General features: G+C 41.9%; 1 protein-coding gene across 8 annotated transcripts in view; it reads right to left on the reverse strand.

Moving 5' to 3' along the window:
• The window catches only part of trc (Serine/threonine-protein kinase tricornered), a 262,213-nt gene that overhangs the window by 26,194 nt on the left and 214,335 nt on the right, over positions 1-21,684 (reverse strand). For all 8 annotated transcript variants that reach the window (XM_071687193.1, XM_071687186.1, XM_071687185.1 and 5 more), the window contains 3 exons: positions 4,908-5,043; positions 3,175-3,349; positions 2,144-2,227 (listed from right to left, as the gene is read on the reverse strand). In XM_071687193.1, coding sequence (XP_071543294.1) covers positions 2,144-2,227; positions 3,175-3,349; positions 4,908-5,032 — 384 coding nt within the window. In that variant the 5' untranslated portion in view covers positions 5,033-5,043. The remainder of the gene's footprint in view (positions 1-2,143; positions 2,228-3,174; positions 3,350-4,907; positions 5,044-21,684) is intronic.

Below are 21,684 nucleotides of genomic sequence, written 5' to 3' on the forward strand. Positions count from 1 at the left end.
GTGCATTTTCCAATCACTCTCATTCTTTCCTTGCAAGTAACACCCATAAATATCCCTTTTTTTTTTCTTTTACTACCAACTTAGCTCATTCATCCCACCAATCACTACCATTTCTTATATGCCCACCTCCCACCTTCCATGTGCCAAACACTTCTCTCACAAAAGAAAACACTGCTTCCATAAATAACTCCCATTCCTCACTCACTCCCCTACTTTAATTCACTCTCACCTTTAGCTATTCTACTTGCAAATTCTCTTAGTATCTCTTCACACAAGCTTCTTTTTCAAGCTCACTCATTCCCTCTATTTTGAAAACTCTACAAACCTTCAACCTTGCCTCTACCAAGTAATGGTCAGACATTCCTCCAGCTATATGTCCCCATCCAAGAATCTCTCTTTTGCATGCCTATAAATTAGTGAAGAATCCAATAAAGCATGCTTACTACCTTTCCAACTCACCTATGTCCATCTTTTTAAACAAAGTATTCCCAATCATCAGTTCTTTTTCGGCAGACTACTCCAAAAGCTGTTCACTGTTTCATTAAAAAATCTAGGTACCCATGCCCCCAATCATACATTCAAGTGCTACACTACTAACTCTTGCATTCAATTCACCTATCCTTCATACCCAATCTCTTTCATCAAAATTGCTGACACACTCACTCTATTCCCCTCAAACTCCTTATAGCTCTTCCTCCCTCCTCTTACTTCCTCATATATAAACACTAACAATCACCCACTTCCATATTCATCCATATTAGTCTGGGGGTTTCCTTCCTTACTCTAATACACCTCCTTAACTCTTAACCTCACACTAACCCCTGACTTTACCCAGGTGAAATTTCCATACCATTTTTCCTCCCTCCTCTTGAGTTTCATTTCACTCATAGCCAGAACATCCAAGTACCTCTCCTCAAACATACTATCTATCTCTCCCTTTTCTCATCAAGCTGAAACCCATACACATTCAGATGCCCTAGCCTGAGGCTTTGATGAGGAGGAGCACCTCTTGCTTGGCTGTAGAAGTTGGTGTCTGAGTTTGTGAGGTTGTCTAAAAGGAGGTTGTAAGTAAAAATGAATAAAAGTACATTATTAGGTTCAACAGTGTAGGGGGACAGATTATTTTGAGTCTCAGTCTGAGTGGAGAGAACTTGCAGGAAATCAAGTGTTTTAGATGCCTTGGAGTGGATATGGCAGTAAATGGAACCATGAGGTGGGTATGGGGGAAAATGTTCTTGGTGCATTGAGGTATGTCTTTAAAAGCAAAGAATAGTATAGATGGTATGGTCCCACCAGCATGATAACGATGCGAAAAAAAGGATCACACAAGGGTCAAACATTTCTCTGTATCCCTCCCTGTTAAACATTTCTCATGACCTTTAGAAGCTGAACTGAGGAGTACATACAAATTTCCTCTCCTCAAAATAATGACTACTTGCACTATGTGCAAAGCAACCTATGTTTAATGAGCATATTTTATCTTACATGCTGCTAAGCTAATGTAAGAAACATATCACTTGTACTCTCTAACAAAATATACAATTATACAACAATGCCTCATTAATAAACACTGAGGAGAACCTTTCATGAATTTCTAAACTGTGCAAGTGAACATGGTTCATAAGGATTCCAAAGTAGTAAACACAATATGTTACTGATAAAAGAAAACTTTCATGTGCCCATTTCAGTTAACACAGTATTGCACATCAACTCATTCTTTCTCATCCTGCACGGTCAAAGTTAAAAATGGCAGGTTCAAAAATACTGAGAATTATTGCAAAACGAAGCAATGTAATACAATGAGGAAAACCTTACTAAAAAAATTTTTAAAAATGAAAAATCAACAGTAATAACTGTCAATACAGTTATCATTACCCGGTAATAAAAAAAAAATAGTAGTTACAATAGCAATAACACCTACAATTAAGTTTGTTCCAAATTTCAAAAAAAGAAACCAATAATTAGAAATCTATCTTCTGTCTAAATATCTGATTTCTTATTTTTCAAGAAACTACCTTCTTGTAGGTACACACAACAGAAATGTTTTCAGACTGCTATAACCAATCACTTTTCCTTAGGATGCCAATTTGAAATTACTGTTCAAAACATGACTAAGAGCCAACAATAATTAATTGTCACCCACCTGTTCCTTCTCCAACATATCAGCTTTTCGTAATATCTTCATAGCGTAAACATGACCAGTATCTTTTTTTTGCACCAATCGTACCTGAAAAACACAAGGTGAAGTATTCAAACTTAGTAATTATTCATAATATCTACTGGTACTCAAAATCTATGAGAAACAATGTATATATAACAAGGTAAAATCGTTACCATCAGTAATATTTTTCCACAAGGTAGCATGTATTGCTGATGAAATAGGTGAAAACAGTACAGTAGAAAAAAGTTACACTGTTTGTAGAAAGACTTGATATGCATGAGATATCATACTATGCATGTCCAGAAGACACTTTTACACCAAAAGAATTCAAGACTGGTATGTTTACATGAAAACTTCAGCCAGACCAGTGAGGTCATTGCAGACAAAAACCAAAAATGAACTTATCCACCATACACCATCTCATTCCTGAAGTGTCCAAGAAAGAGAAAAATAAAAGGAGAGGCAAGAGAAATGCCACAATCAGAGTCCTTGTGGCATGGCAACAGAAAAATGAGTGTCTACTAAAAATGACTTTCCTCCACTGGCCACTTATAAGTTATTAACCCTTTCAGTACCACAGACATCAGTCTACTGTTACTAAACATGAAGCTCTGAACACCAATCAGCAAAAGAAATTTCTTGCAACAAGTTGAATACTATGCACAATACAGAATCTGTTAACTATAGAGCGGTTTCCTGCCAATCACGGGGCTTAACATTACTGGAAGACCCCATGATTTGCATGTATTTTCTTTTACCATAAATTGCTCTAAACCTTACAAATCAAATAATGCAACTACAACATGCCTCTATTAGTGCAAGAAATGAGTGGTAATTGAGTTTATACACTGGAGAACAACACTGCTGACTGACATAACACACATGTCACTCCTACACTGATAAATTAATAAATACTTAACAAGCAAACCACGTACAGCTAATCTATTAAGGAATAAAACCTATACGGAAGTAGTTTACCACATTATGCCAATAATGACACTCAAGCATCTTACCTCTCCAAATGCTCCTCTGCCAATAACCTTGAGGGCCTCGAAGTCCTCAACACCTAACCTAGACCTTTTAAGACGGAGGAACTCTGTCTCCTTTTGTGCATGTTGTTGCCGTTTCTCTTGTTTTTGGTCTTCAGACAGTCCTTCTTCTTTCATACTCTCCTCTAGTTTATCTTGTCTATAGAAAAGAAAAAGTACTGATGCATAACAACACAGAAAAGCATAGTCAATTCAAAAAATATAAAACTACTGTACACATCTATGATGCAAATCTATTTTATCTCCAAATTGACTGTTAACAAAATACAATATGAGATTATTATTCCATCATTACAGTAAAACCTATGTGAGATGAAACACTGTCCACAGATTAGGAGAATTACACAATTCAGGAAAGTTCCTCAAAGAAAGATCTATGGTGTGCATATTGACAAAGAGGATATATGTGTCAGGGGTAGAGGGAACAAGAAGTCTCGGGAGACCAAACTGGAGTGAAAAAGATTTTGAGCAATCGGGGCGAAAGGCATGCAAGGAACAGAGTGAAGTGGAACGATGTGGTATACCGGGGTCGACGTGCTGTCAATGGATTGAACCAGGGTATGTGAAGCGTCTGGGGTAAACCATGGAAAGTTTTGTGAGGCCTGGATGTGGAAAGGGAGCTGTGGTTTCGGTGCATTACACATGACAGCTAAAGAATGAGTGTGAACAAATGTGGCTTTTTGTCTTTTCCTAGCCCTACCTCGCGCGCGTGCACAAGGAGGAGGAGGAGGAGGAGGAGGAGGAGGAGGAGGAGGAGGAGGAGGAGGAGAGAGAGAGAGAGAGAGAGAGAGAGAGAGAGAGAGAGAGAGAGAGAGAGAGAGAGAGAGAGAGAGAGAGAGTCTATCTTTTACGGTATCTTACTTCATCTTCCCACCTTAAAAGCTTCTGAGGCACCTAATTTGCACGAATATCAATAAAAGCAACTTGCATGCTTAACAAGTTAGCCCCTTGTCTGTGTAGAACAAGCGTGGGTTGGATGTGATTTGAGTATTACCACTTTAATTTCAGATTTTCAATAAGGGGTGGATATGATTTACATATTCCCACATTACTTTAGATTTTCAAGACGAAGATTAGCAACTATCATTCTAAAATATCAATCTTCGTTTAGTTTTGTAGACCAAGGTGTCTTTCAGGATTGGTTTTAAATATGAAAGCCTTCTTACTGTAAATGTGATAAGGGAGTGATCTCACATTTCTTCAATGTAAATTTTTTCGTTTCATACTCCAATAATTTGGCGATTTAGGTTTCTCGGGGTGGTAGTCTTTCATCTAATTTGTTTTGAGGGGACTTAACCTCAAGGAATGCAAGTTATTCTACACGAGAGCTGCATTCTAATACTATTCTAGTAAGAGTGTTGACACCATTTTTTTTCGTTCATTTCGACAAGATAAATTTGCCGCTTAGCTAGTTATTCTAAGTTATTTAACGAGAATTTGTTTAAGACGTACATTGTCTATTTATTTGGATTTATTCATAATAAAAATTTCTGTATTTGGGAAAAATGAAGCTTCACATTTCTTATAATTCAATCGATCTACCTAACTTGGGCAAAATGAGGAACACAGCAACTGATTTGCTCTTAACCTTGTTGGACTATGGACACAGGCATACCAGAAAATAAACCTAGATCTGGTACCAGGAAGTGGACTGGCAAAATATGAAAACGTAGCATTATGTGAAAGTAAACATTTACCTTTGTTTTCTTTCCAAATGTTGTGCTATAAGATTAGAGTAGTAATTCTCAAGCGTAACCTTCGCTTTGGTGGCCTTATCGAGGGTGTGGCCGCTGAAGCGGATCTGACCCTCCGTTGCCGCCATCCGCCCCACCCCTGAAAAATAACAAATACAATTAATCGTACAGAAAGTGATATTATGATTCCTTAAAACTTTACATACAAGAACCAATCAACTCTAGAACGAAATTCCGTTAACTTACGTATAACAATTTCACAAGGAAATTTTTCACTTAAACTTACCCTCCTTACAGTAAAGTCCTATGTACACTTCTATTTCACCTAACACCACAACCAAACTAAACCTAATAACTTCTATATATCCTCTAATATCACCAGGCACCAGTGATCATCTAAAACCATTTCATTTAGAATAAGGCTTCGCTGGCGTTCCTTTTTTTTTTTTTTTTCGTGACATCCACGCCAAAGCTGCGCACCGTCTGATATAAGGTTCTGCCGCAGAGCCATTCTTACTAAAGTGGGCGGCTATGTATACGCAAGGTAAGGCCGTCACCGTGTGGGGGGTATGGTGCATAGGAGGCAAAACCGTGCAATGCATTGGTAGGCAACTTGGCAATCACACAAGGGTGTTAAATCATGTACAGAACCATAATGTCTTTGTGGATAAACGTGTAAACGCCGGCACTCTATGTAATGACTTCCTCATGAGTAAGGTGTCAGGAAACGTAACTGGATAAGTCACGCCAACTGTCGAACTAGTAAAGATAAAGAGGTAAGGCTACTCTTCAAGCGGAGAGAATACAGTGACAAAACCTACCTGACTGCGACAGTTGTTATGGAGTGTTTCCGGGAGTGGTCCCCAAGTCTCATTGGATACAACGAGGCCAGAGTTCATGCGAGATGTCGCGAAGCGCATTTAGGTTAAGTTCATCTTTAATTAGGTTTTAAGATACACTGAAAAATTATGGCGACTCCTCCCGCCGAACAAGAAAGCAAAAATACAAGACGGTATCCTCACCCTCCTGATGGGGCTGTTCTCACGGTCCGCAGGCCTTGTAGGTATGGAAGACTAGCTCCTGGTTTCAGATCTACTGCAGACTATACATACCAGTATATCTGTATAAACTTTGGCCAGTCTTGGATATCAGTGTGTATATGAATGTCATACTGTAAGAAGGGAAAGCTAATAACGCACTAATAATTCCAATATTCAAAAATTCTTTGAAAGATAGATGAAACCCATTTTATTCCACCAGTCACTATGTCGAGCGGTACTTTCCATGGTTAGAAAGTTTGGAAGGTCTATGGGACACAGTTAACTGGTCACCGGGCACCATCATCTGTAACCTTTTCCTCCTGTGACATTACACCATTTCCTAATATCCAGCTAACCAAATACAATATTCTTAATATCATATTGCGTTAAAACAATGGCAACTGTTCATGTAATTCATATGAATACCAATCGATACTCCTGGGGCAAGGAAATAAGATATCGATACAGGAAAATCTGACCCAAAAAACGAGACACATCTGGAATGAAAGTTAACTCTTACTACCTTTCATAAACCTTGAAGAATCGACATACAGGGCCGCCAAGAGATAACGCCGGCTCTGAAGGGCTAGTGTATGCCCCCCAAGGGGCAGGAACTTAAGGGAAGCCATGTGACAAGAAAGACGTAAACAAAATATAACCTTTACAAAAATTTCATTTTTCCTTATTTCACTTGATAGACTTTTTATCTTATTTTAAAATTTCATCTCTCCCCTTCCGGGCCCCCTAGAGGCCAGGGTCTGAGGGGACATTGTTCCGGTATCCTCACCCTCCTGATGGGGCTGTCGACATCCTCCTACTGTCGGCTGGCCATCCACGTCAGTACATTTACCTTTTTTTTCTGCTTTTTCTTACGCAAAATTGATAAGGTGGTTAAGTTAATCCTTTCTCTGCAGACGATGTGGACAAGGTGCATCGAAACTGGTGTCTAGGGCAGCTCGCCCTCCCCGCCACCCCTGGCCCGCTGAACCGTTACACCAGGAAGTGGGTTCATATTCACCTTGTCACTACTGCTTTTACGCTCCGCTACCATTATTCTCGTTAGCCTTAATTCTTTTGTCGTGTTCATCCCTATGATGACACGAGCTGAATTCAAACGTGCGCCACCTAACTACAAATCACAAAGGTCAACTCTCAAGAGAGGACGGTCACAGGAAAAATCCATGACCTCCATGCTTAACCACCTCTGTTGTTGCCGCAAGTACTGGACTTGCTTCCACATTTTACACCTCTTATATATGATACTGAGAGCAGTACTCAGAAGAGACATGTAAATGCATATAAAATCATTGCAGCAAATCGAATTCAAATGAGAGCCAAAAAAAAAAAAGTCTTAACAAGATCTTGCAAATGATGTTTAGTGTGGAGAGACTACTCCCTCTTAACAAAGGAATAAAACAAAGGAACAATTATCGAATACCGAACACGGTTGGTTATTTAGGCTTTAGGCTTATCGACTTCCTGGGTCATTAAGACCATCAAAGTTATGGCTACCTACGGAAAAAAACCTAACCATGATACGCTTTCAATGCTTGTGTGGTCCTTTATGTACGACGAAGTCAAGCTTTGCCTTTCCTTAACGGAAGAAATGCCAAAAATCTATGGCAAAATGGTGTCGGATGACTTCAACTTTACAAACCAAGGGGAACTGTTGAATTATTGAAGACGAAAAGTTTGGAAACTAGGAACTTTAAAGCCGTGAAATACTATTACATTCTCTCATTATCTTTAAGACAGAGAAATTACCAAACCAGAAAAAGTCCAGCGGTCTTTTAAGGCACATATTGCATATTGTAACCTACTACCTTCCCCTGTACTCGTAAGACCGCTTACGTTCTTCCTTCTATCTCGTCTTCCAACACCGATAAGACTTACGATAATTTGCTTGCAGAGGCCGCTTCGCCCAGGCCGAATGAAAGATAAGAATGGGATACTCTACTCATATCCTACTTTTAGTGAAGATTTAAGACCTGCCACACAACAAACGTTCACTCGAAGTAGCCATATCAGACCTGACTGGACTACTTCGTGGAAACTACTACCTCCAAGTTGAATATGACATCTACACAAGCTTTTTTTTTTTCTAGATATACTAGTTCACGCTACATCCATGTACAACAATAAAAACTACATGTACTAATATATCCTGTAGCACCTCATTAACAATATTTCAATAAAGGCTAGCGTTGTATACGGCATGTTGGTAAAATGGACGAAGAGAGCGATCGGTTTATTCTTTCATACGTAATAAATTCTAAAATAAGTTTTGGAAGAAAATCCTAATCGTGCTTCACTCACTACGTACGATAAACTGAGTAATGGTTATGATATTCACTTAAAAGATCTGCCAAGAGGAGCACTCGGGGTGGGTCAACAGCGATGCAAGATAAACACCGGTCGTCTGCCAACAGTGGTGGTGGGGGAGGCTGGGCAAGGCATGACGTCACTGCAAGACACCAACTTAGCAACACCTCCCTTGCCCCAGCCATCAACTACCTCAAAATGGACACCGGCCCTGGTTTCCACCCTTATCACGTCTACGTGTGAACCAACAGGAAAATGGAGCACATTATATGGTTTATGTTCCTTAAACTGATTCGCAAATTGTATAAATTCAAAATGTCAGTTTACTGGAACTAAACTTCCAGCCTGCTAGTTGCAACGCTTTACTTTTTTTTTTTAATACCATGCAGTAACTACTGATAGTTTTACGATCTTATACACGAATGAACTGAAATTTGTTTCAAACACTCAATATTGGCTGGGCAAAATCTGGCAGTTAAATGATTCTGCTTAACCCCGCTAAGCTGGATCCATCAGCTATGCGAGCTAGACGCAACAATGAGGTAAGAGTGTGAGGCGGCGTGAGCTGAGGGCGACGGCCCTGGGACGGGCAGCCTGTGAGAATGATGGGTACGCGTGCCCCACACGCTCCGCCTGCTGGAGGCGAGCACGACGTGTTCATTAGAGGCACGCCAGGGGAATTTCGGTGTTCACTTAACAGGAAGATCTCACCCTAAAACAAGTAAGAAAAACAACAAATCTATTGTCATCATATTAACTATTATCATTATTATTATCATTAGCAGTATGTGTAACACTAAACCAATATTTCAAGCGGTTGCCATCCCACAAAATATTATCATTATTTTCTCAAAAGGAATGAAATTATATAGTACCTATTATAGTGGTTTATTTGTCGTTTAGTTGCACAAATGCTTAAAACCACCGTTTTCCCATTTTCTCCACATGGATAATCTTGATCGAACTTCCAAAATCATACGAAAAGTTTTTATTAGATTTCTCGGCAGAGCGAATCAAGTTTTTCAAACTCATTCCACATCGTAGCCTGTCTTCAGTAATTGACACGGATGGCTTACAGAAACCGTGAATTGTGAAGGTAGCATCCCCAAGCTGGGAAACATTCCACATTATACAGATGATGTCTTTCCTAACGAAATGCTTTTCAACTGGCATGCCGCGCAACTAGACGAAGAACGACAAAAGACAAGACACTTTTTTTTTCTTTTCCTATTGTGTTTATGTGCATACCTAAAGGTAGCAAGCTTGCCTCAGGGAGATGAGCGTCTCTACCCTTCTGCCACTCGGCTTGGCTGGGGTTGAGGACCCAGGTTCTACGAATACTTCACACAAAAGGTGCACGTTGCCTCATATAGAAGTAATTCCAGAAACTCTGTGAATCTGTCACACTTTAATGAAAATTGGGATTAATGATGACATATAAAAAGAAAGTTTACATACTTGAATTCACCAGAATCATCTACACGTCTATTCAGAGTGAAAGAAAATATGAAAACTTTTCTTAAAGTTCTAAGAATATGTGCATCCAAGCTTTTTCTTCCTTCTCTTCACTGCTGAATGACACCACAAAAACAGGAGCGTCCTCTCCAGACCACAGAAGGCACTCGATATTGCTTAAGATGCTTCAGCCAAGCTTGAACTACAAAAAAGGGGCTGCTGAACTCAATAACAGGTTAATTGCCTACATTGTCAATGGCTAAGCTGTCAATTACAAGTCTAAAAGCTGTAATCAGGAGAGAACTAACATGTAACATGAAGCAAACATAAGTACAAGAAGAAAAAAAAAAGCGTTACCATGTCGCTTTTGCACTACAGCCAAATACGTCAAGTACAATACGTTGGTAGAAAGCAAGACGGTCAATAGACATGTCAGTTATATCAAGGTTAAGCTCCAGGTAACTGGTGAAGAGATGTGGACACATCCTATTACTATGTCTTAATGTGTGAAAATGGAACCTTTATGGAATATGTCGAAACAAACCTTGTAAGAGATAACCCAAAACCTCATTCTTGATAAGATAACCTAATATTTTGAGATTGTATCCTCTTTTGCACCTAGATTATTTTACTATATGCAAAGGCTCCAAGCTTATGTAATGAACCAACTCTGCAATAACATTATAATATCTGCCCACAGGGTTCTTACAAAGATTATTTGTGGCCTGTTATAACTTGCGCTGCCGGTCACATGACCTGTTACATCCTTCTTGCGCTGCCGGTTACCGGATGAGCATGGGGTGCACATTTAACCAGCCGCTGGTACTAGAAAAATCTGAAAAAATCTGATGTGATACACCAGAAAGCTTAAGAAAATCTATATCTACAAATTCTCACTTTTATGTTTTGTAAGGCACGCATGAACACGGTGTCTGTGACTCGTTTAGGAGCATCAGTTGACGGGCCACACAACAGGGCACAGACACACAATAAATCCATCGCCCCAACGTACACCAAACTGCGCCGCATCACTGTGGGGGTTACTCGACTGGATCTCTCTACCGTCATTCTTGTAACCAACTATAATACTTATAAAAGGGTCTTGGTCTTATACTTTTCCAAGCCGTCGTCTTGCACCGTCAGGCGCCAGTGTTAGGTCTGGCAACTCGGGTGTATCGTAGCGTTCCTGTGTCCAACCTTCTGTTCCAGCTCCACACGCCCGACTCGTCCAAATATGACACCGAGTATTGTGCCCTCGGAGCTCTTTTGGGGCCAGACCCGAATGGGTTCTAACACCCTGTAGCGTCATCAGGCAGGTCCGGAGACGACTGTGTCGTGGGTGCTGAGTCTACACAGTGCAGGACTAGGGCCCTGGAGTGTTAGGGCTGAGCGCAAGACCCAAGGGACGGACGCCCTCCACCCACATTATGCCACACACCGTACTCCATGACTCACCAGCGGACCCTGCTTATTTACAGTTTGTCCTGGGAACGAGAAAACATTATCCCTCCAGAATGCCTGTGTGCGCGGCAGGTCCTGATGGTCGGCAGCAATCCCAGTATTAGCTTGATAAGAATACTTACAAATGCACGTTCAGAACAACCTATGTTTAGAAAATAATAGCATAAGATTATAATAACGGATTATCAAATAGTTGAACTTTGGAGATAATGTAAACAAAATTGGTGTGTGGTGCCACCAAGTGTGTAACCAGTTGAAATTGGTAATACTGTAATGCCGGTATTTCACCGTCCTTTTCCTCGAGAATAAAAATCTTGAAATGAACTTGAAGATCTAACAACGGATGAGATTCATACGTCCGGACCGTTGAGAAAACTTGTCCGTACCACTTCAACTGTACGTTCTTCTGAGTTTGACTAAGCCGGTGCAATTGTGAATCGTATACATTCTGCACAGCTCAGAACAAAACTGGAACTCACCGACTAATATGGTGTTAAAGAGGAATAAAGTGACGTACGGCTGACACAACATCACCTCATCCTTCAATTGGGGATAGGCAGTCGGTGGAACCAGCCTCTCCCTACGCTCCAGTGTAGCAGCAGCCACATCAGTCTCCCTCGCTTCTTGTACGCCTGGCAGGCTGTTTACACTGAGTTCCGGCCGCTCCAACTCGCCAGGTCTTCCTTTGTCTTCCTCTCGTTCGTGCCTCCAGCTCGCTAAATCCACCCTCTATTCTGAATATCCAAGTCATTTCACCAGTATTTTCTGTAACTGTCTTTGCACTGTATACATTGCATTTCTAATCTTATCTTTAACTTTTTCCTAAAACTGTTCCCGTTGTTCTCACCTCAGTCATTTGCATGTTGCTTTTATCTTAGAAGTCATTATCCAGTTCTGTGGACATTATGTCAGTCCTGTTGTTGGTCCGCAGTCAAGAAATGCCCCTCTTCACTTCTTGTAATAAAAGGGATCTTGAAGGTTGGAATATAACGCGCTAACATTTGTTGTATATTTCACTATCATCTATGGTAATTCAGTCACATTTACTCCAAGAAAGTACTATTTAAGCATTTAAATTTCTCTGCATTTTTTTCAGCAGCTTTCCCGTTATCAAGCTATTCAAATCTTCCTCTTCTGTTCTTCAAATTCACAATATTTCAGTTTTCACTCCCTCCTGCATTCGGCAGTCATGCCCAATTAAGTTCCTCCTGCAACTTCTCTTTATTTTCATTCTATTAAGCTACGTATGTCCTCAGTACCGACCATAATGCCTCCTGTAATGTCTCATTCTCCCTTCTCTGAGTTTCTGTCTCTATGTATGTAATAAATAAAAAGGCTTTATCATGCTTACCTGTGTAACACCTGTGGTAACATCAGACCGCATATCACACCTGCTTGTGTAACACGAGTGGTAACATCTGACCACACACTTTCCCGCCCATTTCTTAAGCAATTTAAACAAACATTATACACACAATTTAGAGCAGACATTACTGTTCGTGCTATCTGTTCATTTTCCTCAACACGCTTCCATAACTTGGCCGCTGGCATTCAGTCGTGCGACTTCTTTAACTCTATAGATACAATAATTCCTTACCGTACATTAGAAATTTTGTCTTCAAATATTGAAGCAAGGATTAAATCTATGGTGCTAATATCTCAATACGTTCCAGTGATGTGTTATCTTTAACTTAGCTTCGTGCCTCCTCCAGCTGTAGCTACGTCAGATCATCAAAACCTTCCTCCTCTTCGTTACCTACGCCTACAGTAGTATGTATCTTCCGCATCATCATCTCCCCGTTAAGCAATCCTTTCAAGTATTTCGTACATCTTCCACTTATGATTTCTCTGAACTCCCATCATCACCTTAACTGTTAAGAAGTTCTCAAGCCAATCTTGCAACATGACCTAGTCAGGTATTCTTTATTCAGCCTTAAATTTTCCTCCAGGAGCGCTCTAGATTCCCACGTTTCTTTCCTCCTTTGCTCTCTTCATGTCAGTTATTCACTTCTCTTGGCACTACATGATCCAATCTGGTGTCTGGTGTTCCACGTCGTAGCCATATTCGTAGTTTCTTCGTGTCACTGCCACCTCTACTTCAGTTAATCAAGAACAATGATTCTTCCAGCTCCCATACCCCAGTATTTGCTTCCACAAATTTCAACTGTCACTTCACAAATACTTCCTCACGTTTCCCAGACACTCGGGTTTCCATTACTTGTCCTTTCCACTTCCTTCAACTTCCCTTGCGGTGACCTCCCAGTAATAGGCCGAGGTTTCTCCACCAATAGTATCCAAAGGTCTCGCATTAATTTATTCTTATAATTGATCTGTGGTCTTCTCTTGGGTACATACCATCAGATCTGCTACTGGTAGTCCCTGGACGGCGCCCTGAGACGCACAAGCCATAACTTAAAAAAACGTCTCTCCGTTTATCAGGAGTTACATGATAATCACTTAATGATTTATGACGAGAAATTCACCCGTCTTATTACTCCATCTGTAACTTTAAATTTGTCTCTGTTTTAAACAAGTTTGTCATCATTTAGCCATTCCTAATACAAGAAGCAAGTTCGCCCCCATTTCTATTTTCTCCACATGGCCTAGTCACACTCTCTCCTTCCCGGCCCTCGTATTAAAATCCCTCATTAACACTGCCACTTGCTTCTCTGGCAACCAGTGATCTGCCAATGTCAACAGCACTCACGTTTTCCTCCTCAATGCATCCCTGTTTCTGATGCATATACATGAAAAATGTAATCTAGTCATTCAAATATAAAAAATATTTTACTAATCTTTCACTTATCATTTTTACTTCGTGTGTACGTGTGTATGCTCTTAGCCTCTATCTCTTGCCTCCTTTTTAAGCCCAGGATGACCATCTTCCCTTCCATGATGTCCAATGGTTCCTCCTCCTCGTACTTTATATGTATCGTTTATCGTTTTTCCCGTATACAGTTTCGTCCCTCCTTTGTCCATGAACGTGTCTGGGGTAGTTGCCATGAGGCTGCCCCCGAGTTTTTCATGAACAGAGAGAAAATCCATCACAGTATGTTGAATGTGTGTAGGATTCACAAAACTAAAACTAGTGAAACATAAACCGACCAGTGAACTTTATCCTTAACGTTACAAATCCTTCTGTAGGTCACCAGGTAAATGAAAAGTTGCAATAGGAAGAGTTTGTCGCCATTTTGAAATAATCAAATTTCATCCACAGGAACAGCTTGTCGCCATCTTCGACGACAAAATTCCATCTGTTCACAGAAGTAATGTAATAATTTTCGGGTGCTATTACACAAAAAGTGCCCATACACCGTGGTCATTCCACAGTTCCAAACAATAACATAATAATGATGGCGCGACTCTTGGGTGTGATAGCCTAGCATTCCCCTCGATCCTTTAGGCCCGTTCATGTTAACGTTCAAACCGTCATGACCAAGGGTCGTTCGACCTATTCATGAGGTTACACTGTGATATTCTCTCATGATCCCAGTCCCCCAACACTACCCGGAAAGTTTCAAAACATGTCTGTCTTGCAAGACGTGTAAACAATCAACTGAGAAGGGCACGAAGGCTGATTTCCACTTTCATAAGTGTATAACCGAAAAAGGTACAACTTAAATCAAGACACTGTAGTTGTGGCAAGGACAATGTCTCAAATTTTACCTATCGATTGGTCTACAAACTACTTGAAATATATATATATATATATATATATATATATATATATATATATATATATATATATATATATATATATATATATATATATATATATGCAAGCATCGCCTATGTACAAACTTTAACAAACAAAATCTTCGCTTCGTGATACGTTACGAACCTAATATATTACACTCCCGGATGATGTATATAAACCGTAGTTATGTTTAACACAAAGCAGTCAAATGAAGTCTGTCTCCGAGAACTGGATTGTCATCACGTCTAAACTTGGAGTTGATCGCAGCCTCACCCGACACACACACACACACACACACACACACACACACACACACAAGAAGGTTATTTGGATTGGCAACATCAGTGACCCATACAAGTTCTGTGGCTCGACGTTCAAAGTATCACAGCCTGAGGAGTTAAAAATCAATATATAAAAAAAGATGGAACGTGAGTCCCGTTGTTTGGATAAAAAATGACGAGACGTGGTAGGTAATAAAAGAATAAATACAGAAGAATAATTGGTCAGGTATTTAGAACCTAGCGTCGCACCTCCGCTAATGGGGGACCGTTAAGAAAAAAAATAGTAATGCAAGGGTCAAAAGACTCGCAATGTTTACTTTGACTTGACACTTGCAAACATAATCACACGTACATCATTATATTGATGCGAGGACTCGGTAAATCGACAGATGCAGCTGACAGTTCGTGCAGAATAGGTAAGTTATGGGATGGTGGGTTTAACATAAGGTGGAGGGGGCGGGCGACATAGTGTGTAGGTGTGTGATGATCCCAGCTGGGGGGAAAGCTGCCAGTGAGGAGCACCAGTGGACGGCGGTGGTTGAGGCCACCACCAGCACCACCACCCACTGGGCACGCTGCCAACCAGGCCACCACTGGCTGCCCTACATGACCATCACCACCCTCGGGGACTCCATTCCTTCTACACCACAAAACAACGGTTCAACACGTGAAGCCTTTCTGCTTTACAGTCATCTCTCCATCTCTGCTGAAGGGAAATTAAGGATATCAATACTGTCGTCAAGCAAATGATCATCTGGTCGTCTGTTCCTCATTTCCATGCACTACTGTTGTCCGACATATAAGCTCGTCTCAAGCCACCACATGTGATTTGTGTTGGTAACCCCGGCAAATCTACTGGGCACCCCATGCTCATCCTGTGAGCGGTAGCGCAAAAGGATTACAGGGATCAGAAAGGGTCTCGGTCAGACCCCAGTGGGCTGATATTACATAGGATGTTACACTTCATAAGAGGTATTTCATTACTTTTAAATAGTTTCAAGTGGCAAGTTTTACCGACTAGATGCAAAAAGTGGATCCAAACTTAAAATTTCAGGTATGTTGTTATTAACAATTAGGTGTTGTGACATTTCTTGCAGGGTTTGTTTAGTTCTATCCCTAAAAGACTCCATTTTCTCACATTCTAAGACACACCAGCCTTTCTCTTGTCCTCCGAGAGATAGCCTCGCCGTACACAAACAGGTCTTCATTTATCTGGCTTTCCCCCCATTAATCTGACTCGGAGACTCGCCATGTCACTCGCGTACATGCAGCCCAACAACATAAGCATGAACAATATAGTCATGTACATAATAATGGATCGCATAAAATGGCAAAATAAAAGCGCTAATATAGTAAATAGCATATAAACTGGATCAACCCAGCCTTAAAACAAAGCCTAGTTCCACAACACCATGAAGATCATTCTTTATCATAAAATGGATCAACCCAGCCTTAAAACAAAGCCTAGTTCCACTACACAATGATGATCATTCTTAATCATAAAATGGATCAACCCAGCCTTAAAACAAAGCCTTGTTCCACTACACAATGATGATCATTCCTAATTTTTACTCTCTCTGGAGGAGGAGGGAAGTGACACTGCAATCCCCTGTTGCCTCATTTTTCTTTGAAAGTTTAGCTTGTGACCTACAGTTGCTTTCCACTACGTAGGTACCTTGCTATTTCTTCTTTTTTTTTTCTTTGCCGCACAGCGATGGATTGAGTCACTAAAATTAATTCCAAACTCTCCGTCTCATCAGGCGGTAAGCTACCGAGGGCTGCCAAAGTTTTGTCTTCAAATTTCGCCAAAATGGTGAATTCTATCGCCAGCTTTCGCCAAAAGTAAAAGTTTCGTTATCGCTAATCTTTTTCTCGCCGAAATTCACTCTTACATTTTCCATAGACATTAAAATCGGAAATTTAGATATATCAAAATTAACACACTATATAAAAACATTTATATAGATGTTCTTACAGGATGCTCCTCGAGTTCCTTGTGGATTTAGGGAATTACACCCCCCCTTCGCCCCGGATTTCGAACTTTGCTCATACCCCCCCAGCCTCCCCCCCTACACAGACACACACACACACACACACATCTCCATGAAGCACCCCCTTCTTCCTTACATTAGCGGAAAGTGTGTATGATGATCTGGAACTGCCGTGGTGTGCCAGATGATTGGAGGAAGTCGTCAACAGCCCACAGTATAAAAGATAATGGGAGTGAAAATTACGGAGATCAGAGGGGGGAAACTGCTTCTTCATGCACATTTCATAACCAGTCACTCACTCTCCCCAATGCTTAAAAACCTCATAACTAGTCACCCTTCCAATGTTTAAGATCTAAATTGAAATAAACTTAAAAAAAAGTCCTGTTCTCACCTCAAAAGAAAACTTTTGAGGAAATGGATGACGCCTTAAACAAACACCACTGTAAAAGCCAAATCATTCACGAAGGATTAGTAACACAAGCTACGAAATACAGGGAAACGTATAAGAATTTAAAATAAAAAATAAAAATAGTTCCCACAGTAATACCGATCAGCGTGCCATGTTTCCATTCAATATGGCAAATACATTGTTTTAGTTTAATTGGTAAACTCCATTTAATATGGGAGAGAATACACTTCTCACCTATGTAAACAATGGAAACTTTCAAAGAATTTACATAGTACGTATGTAGTCTTCCCATGTGAGGTAAGGTTCGTGCGAAAACTACTATATGTTCTTGTGTTGTTGAATCCTATGGCGTAACGAAATATCAAAAACACCGTTCTAAATGTTGCTTGTCAGAATGTTATAATCAGCGGTTTAACTACCCAATGCGACTTGTAATCACACGCCAGTTTTCATAATTGTAGGGTAAATAGGCTGTTGGAACTTTACAAAAGCCATTTTCCCAAAAGCTACAGCCCAACAGTGGAACCGAATGCACAGTCATATGTAAAATAGATCCTTAAATTGGGACACTGAAAGCCACAGACATCACAGAGATTATGTAATGGTGTACACAGAACAATACAAACATCCCGTTAGGGAAAGGCTCGGTGAGGAGAGGCCAGGGAGCGGGCGGAGGCCGAGGTGCGCCAACCCGGTAAAACTCGTCACCACCTGCGCCGCCTCCCGCCCACCTCGGCGACCTTTCCACTTGTAACACATCTTCCCACTATCATTTCTCAAATAGGAAACTAACTGTAGTTTTCTTGAATAACGGGTCATGATCTAGAGATCAAGTCAAATTATGAAACGCACTTCTTCAATTACACTTTGCATTTAATTCACAACCGCAAAAAAGAAAAGTTTTGAATTGTCACATTGCAACAGAATTTCAGTCATTTCATATAAGTTATCTACATAACTGTTGTGAGAGAACGTTCAACACAATAAACCCGGCCCTGTTATACTCCTACTTCAAAGTCATTCAACACATTTCATATATTTCTAAATGCTAATAAAAATTCTGCCATCAAACACACACACACACACCAGTAATGACACCTGGGGTTAGGGCCTAGCCTCGTCAGCCCCAGGACCTGGCCCGCTAGACAGCCCGGGCCCTCCTCCAACACGACGTCAACGCTACTGTTGTCCTCACCATCACAACCACCACCACCACCACCACCACCAACAGAGCAGCAACCAGCTTCACCACCATCTAACGCACGCCTTCCCGTTTTCCCATCTACTCACCACACACAACAGATCACGGGCTAACGTTACCATTCACTGTTCCACAGCAGATAAGCTCGTCACGGATCATCACGTCCCCCAGGTTACCTGGCCTCCCAGCGTTAGTACTCCCGTGTATCATTCCTACCAAGGGGATCCAGCCGCCTGCCACAAGCAGGCGCACACTCCTCTCCTCTCACGTACAGTAAAAACCACTACACACCCCGGCGAGCTGGGGTTGCTGTGGGGGGGGGTTCCCCTGACCCCCTCAGCAACCGACTGGTTTTCAGTGGGGGAAAAAAAAAGAGGCGAGGAAGATGCTGGAACTACCTACCTTGGGGGTCGCCCAACCATACCAGAAACACGGCAACATCATTACTGCTCTTCATATCACGACGAGACAAAGATAGCATTCAATCAGTGAATAAGATGAGCCCAAATCTCTACATTCTCCTTTATAAAGAAAGGGACGCTGCGAACAACCACATCTCCCATACGTCAGTTCTTATAGTCATTGGATGGGAAGGAAGTGTCACGTGGGCAGACGGTGGTGAGAGAGAGAGAGAGAGAGAGAGAGAGAGAGAGAGAGAGAGAGAGAGAGAGAGAGAGAGAGAGAGAGAGAGAGGTCGATGTTGAGGGAAGGCGACGGAACAAGGATTGTGACAACGGTCCGGGTCGACGATGGATGAAGGATGACGGACTGGAGGACGGACGACGGTGGATCCCCGAGATGGATGAGGTGCATTTACGGACAGATGAGGCAGACGAGAGAGCCATGGACAGGGGGCTAGTGATTCAACAAATAGCAACTTTTTTTTTTTCCTTGTGAGCCTCAAGGCTTAACGGGGCCAGTGTCATCGGCAGGGGCACCGTCTCCACTCCCTCGACTTGCATGCTCATCCCGCACGGGCCGGTGCAGTGTGGTGGTTAGCGTTGGTCATCATGGGGCAGAGTACGGGACGCATGGGGTGGAATTCTGGGCACGGCAGTCAGCCCATAGTCACTCCCCGATGTTCATCCTCCCCTCAGGACTGTCCATATATGGATACCTGGCTTAGACCAGTGTGTGTGTGTGTGTGTGTGTGTGTGTGTGTGTGTGTGTGTGTAAACACACATAAGAGTAAAAACATGGTACATCTTTACAAGGTTAAGAGATGGGGCAACACGAGTGTAAAATTCTCTCTCCGTAACACACACACACACACACACACACACACACATAACACTGAAGTTCCGACGAACCCAGCGAACATCTGAGGCTGAGTCAAACTTCAACCTTCTCAGGATCGTCCTCGTGTTCGTACGATTAACCACACTTGATCTTATGACCATATAAGCAAATACTCCCTTTAAGTGTTCAGCCACGCGCCCGTTATTGCTCGCTTCTCACAAGACAGAGAGAGAGAGAGAGACTCGATCTTGAGAGTTCTTGCATGGTGACGTCGACACGAGAGTCTGTGATAAGAGAAGTAGTCAGTGAAGAATGAGTCATTGTTCCTACCGTCATTTATATTCCAAGGTGATGACGACGACCCCCACCCCCACAACCTCGACCACGGCTGTAATTACCGAAACGCCTTCCGGGTCATCGCGCATCTCCCCGGACGATTGGGAGGCTCATACCACATACTTGATGGCAACATTCAGTTCATCGCGATGACTAAAAAGATGTATGCATGCATACGTACGGTAGAAGATATGGGCTTAGACGATACGAGTGTTCAAAACGTACAAGAACAACAACAAATGCAGCTACAACTACTACTACTACTACTACTACTACCACTTTTATTACCACTTCAACTACTACTGTTAAAACATTAAGTGACGAAGAGGTTCAAAATTTCAACGACATAAATCGTGCGTTGAGATTCTGGTGAACTTTCTGAGGAAGAAGATAAAGACGGTGGGGCAAGAAGCCGGTGTGCTCTTACCGAGTCAGATCAATGACTCCAGCTGCAGCCGCCCACACCACCAGACCTGGCCAGCCCCTGCACCCGCGCGGGACGACCACCAGCAGCAACGAGATAGAAAAAAAAAAAAAAAAAGGAGAAACAAAGAAGAGGGAAGAAAGATAGTGAGAAAAATTGAACAAAAGAAAGGGGAGAAAGTAAGAGGAAAAGAAGGTATTACGGATGAATTTAGACACCAAGATCTCTCTATTCTCGGATCTACTCCTCTATTATCGACTAAATAATAAGTCCTCCCCACTTCGAAGGCACGGAGGGATATACAGTTCTCAACATAGTGTATACACAGCCTACATTAAGCACATCAAACTGAGCAGTACAACCCAGCGATGATACGAGAGACGTCAATCCTCAAGGACCAAGCAAATTCCAAAATGAACTAGACAGTTGTCTTTCCGTGCAAAAGACAAGTCTCAGTCCACTGGTCACAATGTTCCCTGAAGGACGCGCCGCACGGCCTAAGGTCAGCAATGTAATGACACTCGTCTGTATAATGAGGCAGTGGTTGCTTAGCCCCGTGAGGAGGAACGTGCGGGGCCCTCTCACCAGAGTGTAACGGCCATGGATTACGACGGTGCGACGCCATGAGCAGGAAGGACGTGACGACGCTTCATTCCCGACGGTGCGACCATTCAGCAACAGCGTCACCACCCTTCACTACGACGGTACGACGCCATGAGCAGGAAGGACGTGACGACGCTTCATTCCCGACGGTGCGACCATTCAGCAACAGCGTCACCACCCTTCACTACGACGGTACGACGCCATGAGCAGGAAGGACGTGACGACGCTTCATTCCCGACGATGCGACCATTCAGCAACAGCGTCACCACCCTTCACTACGACGGTACGACGCTATGATCAGGACGCGACGACCCTTGATTC

This window comes from Panulirus ornatus, chromosome 43, assembly GCF_036320965.1.
Source record: "Panulirus ornatus isolate Po-2019 chromosome 43, ASM3632096v1, whole genome shotgun sequence".
In the NCBI taxonomy this organism is placed as follows: domain Eukaryota; kingdom Metazoa; phylum Arthropoda; class Malacostraca; order Decapoda; family Palinuridae; genus Panulirus; species Panulirus ornatus.